At 47.4% G+C, this 5000-nt stretch overlaps 1 protein-coding gene across 5 annotated transcripts in view; it reads right to left on the bottom strand.

Moving 5' to 3' along the window:
- Positions 1 to 1551: 1551 nt before the first annotated feature.
- The window catches only part of LOC143285485 (sodium- and chloride-dependent transporter XTRP3-like), a 52342-nt gene continuing 48893 nt past the window's right edge, over positions 1552 to 5000 (bottom strand). For all 5 annotated transcript variants that reach the window (XM_076592810.1, XM_076592809.1, XM_076592808.1 and 2 more), the window contains exons 10-12: positions 4642 to 4801; positions 3040 to 3202; positions 1552 to 2223 (exon numbers count right to left, since the gene is read on the bottom strand). In XM_076592810.1, the coding sequence (XP_076448925.1) occupies positions 1861 to 2223; positions 3040 to 3202; positions 4642 to 4801 (686 nt within the window). In that variant the 3' untranslated portion in view covers positions 1552 to 1860. The remainder of the gene's footprint in view (positions 2224 to 3039; positions 3203 to 4641; positions 4802 to 5000) is intronic.

Consider the following 5000-nt stretch of genomic DNA (forward strand, 5'->3'; position numbering starts at 1 on the left):
ACAGAGTGAGAGACAGAGAGACGGAGAGAGAGAGGGAGATATTTTGACACACATTTTTGGCACGAGTCCAGAGAATCGAAAATTGTGAGCGGTAGAGGTTTTTGGCTGGTTGGTTGTTGTTATTTCTTGTTTGGTGGTGGTGGTGGCGGTTTGTGTGTGTTGGGGTGTGGGGGGGGAGGGTGTATGTGTGTGTCTGTGTGTGTTTTGTGTGTGTGTGTATGTGTATATGTGTGTGTGTGTGTTTTGTGTTGTTTTTTGTGTTGTTTGGTGGTGGTTGATTTTGTTGTTGTTGTCCTTTTTTTTTCTGGGGTGATTTTGTTGTGTGATTTGTTTGTTTGTTGTTGATGATGATGTTGAATTCGTGTTACAGTGTATTCATTTCAACATGCAACAACAACATCCGTCACATTATCAATCAAGTGACAGCACAGATATGAATATTACGACATGACATTACACGAGGCTTTCTTGATGTTCTGTCGAATTCATTATTGTGCTTGTACAAAACTGCAGCATGTTTGAAAGTGAATAACAATCTACATAAAATCAAGAGTCTTTTAGGACAGTCCTGTACCTCTCAAAGCTGTTAACAGACAAGACAACTCTCATTTAAAACACAATATGCTCTATAATATAAAAAAAATATATAAATAATAATAAAATAAATATTTAAAAAATGCCCAGTTATCAGTCCCCACCCTCCCTACGACCCCCCCCCCACCCCACCCCACCCCCTCATCCGCAAAAAAAGGCAGATTTATTGTAAAAAAAAAAAAAAAAGTGAATGGTTCGGCAAGAGAAGACAATGAGAAATACCAAAAGACATGAACAAGAAAATAACGAAAGATTAGAGACAATCTCTGTCACACGATTTCCCGAGGGTTGGAACAGTACATTGAATTGTTCAATGAACAGTGAAAGAGTTCATTATCGCAAGAGTTCCCATCAAACCGGCATTGATTTTGTCAGCAAGATTATCTTTGTATAACCACAGACCCCACTGCAAAAGAAAAAAAACAAAAACATGTACAGTGACATCATTCCCAGAACCAAACATCCCGAAGCCAACATAATCAATAAATAAAAACACGTGTCTGTATTCATGCATCACTGAAAACACACCAAACGAGATTTAATCAAAACTACACATTTTGCAAACAAATTCAGCCAGAATTTCATTTTCAGGTTTATCTGATTTTAATATATCAATAAATCTTTAAAACTATATAGTCAACAAAAACATAAAATCAAAATAAACGTATGTATGTACTGCTCACGAGTGCGCGCATGTGTGTGTGTGTGTGTGTGTGTGTGTGTGTGTGTGTGCATGTGTGGTTGAAATGAAATCATTTTGATCAATATTTTCTAACCTCTCTCTCTCCCTCTCTCATTCGCTGCCTCGAGCTCCACCCCCCCCCCCCCCCTCTCCCTCCTTCCCACCCTTCCCGCGTCATTCTTCCTCCCTTCCCACCTTTTACCCCCACCTACCCCGCAGAACCCCCCACACCCAATCCCACTCACCCCCCCCCCTCGCCCCCCACCGCCCCCCCCCTTTCCCCCCCCTCCAATACCAAAGACGGATGCCTCAAACACCGGAATTAATCGCTGACCTGTAGTGTTTAGCAGTGCTTGTCTTCTGGGTCTATTTTTACGCTTTGAGCCCTAAAATTGTCCGAGTCAAAAAGTTTGACCGGGAACAATTTTGGAGGGGAAGGGGCGGGGACGGTGAGTGGGGGGGCCAAGGGGATGTCAAAGTCCACAGTGGTCAAGAAACAACAGCCTCAAACCATGGAATCGCTGGGAGGGTCGGCGCTAGCCCCAGCCCCGTTCCGAGCCCCAGTCCCAACCCCATTCCCAGCCTCAGCGGAACCGGAACCGGAACCAGAACCAGAACCGGAACCGGAAGCCAGCAGGGCCAAGTCTTGCAGCGTGTAATGCACAGGGCTTCTCCGGCTCTGCGGGTGCCGGCGGCTTCTCCTCTTCCGAGTTGTGGCCCGAGTCCCAGTCGTCGGACCTGGTAGACATGGTGCTGCCGCCCAGGAAGCGCGTGGTGGACATGGTGTGCCCGTGCGTGTCGGCCGCCGCCGCCTTGGCCCGGTCGTAGCGGAGCAGGCCCAGTCGCCGCAGGACGGCCACCCCCGGCATGAAGAGCACGGAGGAGAGCACCAGGAAGGCACAGAGCAGCCCGGCGTACCACGGGTACGGCTTGTCGTCCATCATACCCTGCAACACACACACACACACACACACACACACACACACACACACACACACACCACATCGCACCATACCACACACACACACACACCACATCGCACCATACCACACACACACACACACACACACCACATCGCACCATACCACACGCACACACACACACACACACACCACATCGCACCATACCACACACACACACACACACACACACACACACCACATCCCACCATACCACCACACACGCGCACGTATCCCGAATAGTTCGGGTTGAAAACAATTATGTGTGGGTTTGATTTTTGTTTTTGTTTTGTTTCTTTCTTTTTTCTTTGTTTTTGTTGTTGTTGTTGTTGTTTTTTTGGTTTTGTTGTTGTTGTTGTTGTTGTTGTTGTTGTTGTTGTTGTTGTGTGTGTGTGTGTGTGTGTGTGTGTGTGTGTGTGTGTGTTTGGGTGGGTTTGTTGTTGTTTGGCTGGTTGGGTGGGGTATTTCAAAACCTTTCTAATTTATTCCTTCTTTCCTTTCTTTTTCTTTCTTTTTTTTTCTTTTTGTCTTTTTTCTTTTTTTTTAATTTTTTTTACAAAGCACAAAACTCAATACTAAACAATAGTGAAACAATACATCACATTACGTTCGTACATAAACAAGAGAAATAAGTGTAATCAGATCATTGAACTTAGCCTTTCTTCAGGCATTGGGGGCACCGGAATGAGAAAACTGAAAGGGGACACACACACACACACACACACACACACACACACACACACACACACACACACTAACAAACAGACAGTCAGACACACAGACAGACAGACTTGGACCAGTGACCTTGGCCTTGTTGTAGGCCTTGTAGACGATGGGGTGGGAGAACTGCCGGATGAGGGTGGCCACGAGAAGGGAGACAATCAGCACAGGGGCGATGAACTTCCAGGCTACCCGCCAGTACCAGCTGGGCTTCTTGCCAATCATCATCTCGATGTCACGGGCAAACCTGACTCCAGTCAACCATCATCAGTCCATCAGTCATGTACAACCAACAAGTTGTATGACAGTCACTCGTTTTCGACTATGACCATCAAAACAGAAGAGGAGGCAACTGCTGTGCCGACTATCTGGTCAAGAATTTGATTATAGTGGAGAGTGACTTGCTTAAGTTTCATCCCCACTCACTCGGCCAAGAGGGTTTTAGGACAGTCGGCGTTGGTGTGGTTCCCAAAGGCCAACTAGCCCACAAGGCTGCAGCACTTACAGGCAGTGCAATTTCGCCCCCTAGTTTGAGAGTCATAGTCCTTCACAAAAGACTAAGCTGTAAGTGATTTCACATTGCATTGGAGAAACCATTGATAATACAGCTCTCACTTTGCTGTTGGCCCAACTGTGAACTTATGTCAGTCTGTGATATAAAAAATGAATGATTGCATAACTGATATATATTTTACATGAACTTATATCACAGACTGACATAAGTTCACAGTTGAGCCAACAACAAAGTGAGAGCTGTATTATCAATGGTTTCTCCCCTTGTCAATCATGCAATCGATCAATCAATGATGGAAACACTCAATCACATCATTGACAGTGCCGATCATTATTTCGATGACACGGACAAACTGACACCAGTCAACCAACCAACCAGTTCATCAGTCATATACAGTCAATCAGTAATGCAACTGGTCATTCTTGTTATTATTAACAGCACCCCCCCCCCCTCCTCCTCCCGCTCCCCAAATCACGTAACAGTAACTCCACCTAAACACCAAACACGTGACCATAACTATATAGGCCAAACACCAAACACGTAACCATAACAATATAGGCCAAACACCAAACACGTAACTGTACCTCCATAGGCCAAACAATTAACACGTACCCATAACTCCACAGACCTAACACCAAAATCGTCACCATAATTCTACAAGCTAAACACCTAATGTAATCATAAACCAACATATCAAACATTAAAAATGTAACCATAAACCCACAGGCCAAACACCAAAATGTAATCAACGCTGTCCCTCTGAAAAGAAGAACCATTAACCCAAACCTTATCCAAGCAGTTACTGCCCCTGCCCCACACGGACTAAGCCAGCCACCCCGGGTACCATCCCTCACCTGTCCAACCCGCACACTCTGCCAGCCACCCCGGGTACCATCCCTCACCTGTCCACCCAGTACACCCAGCCCACCCCGGGTACCATCCCTCACCTGTCCACCCCGTACACCCAACCCACCCCGGGTACCATCCCTCACCTGTCCACACCGTACACCCAACCCACCCCGGGTACCAACCCTCACTTGTCCACCCCGTACACCCGACCCACCATCGGGTACCATCCCTCACCTGTCCACCCGAACACAGCCCACACCTGGGTACTATCCACCTGTCCACCCCGTACACTCAGCCCACCACACCGTGTACCATCCCCTCACCTGTCCACCCCGTACACCCAGCCCACCCCGATGGTTTCAGCCAGAGCCACCAGGATGAGCGGGTAGGAGCCGGCGAAGGCGTCGAAGAGAGCCACCCAGTAGGCGCCGCTGCCCAGCACGAAGAGCATGCCCACCATACAGCACGATCCGCACAGGATGCCTGCACACACACACACACACACACACACACACAAACTCCACACACACACACACACAACTCAAACGCCACACACACACACACACACACACACACACACAACTCAACACCACACACACACACACACACACACATAACTCAACACCACACACACACACACACACACACACACACACACACACACAAAGGCTGTAGGAAACAT

The sequence above is a fragment of the Babylonia areolata genome, chromosome 9 (genome assembly GCF_041734735.1).
Source record: "Babylonia areolata isolate BAREFJ2019XMU chromosome 9, ASM4173473v1, whole genome shotgun sequence".
NCBI lineage: Eukaryota > Metazoa > Mollusca > Gastropoda > Neogastropoda > Buccinidae > Babylonia > Babylonia areolata.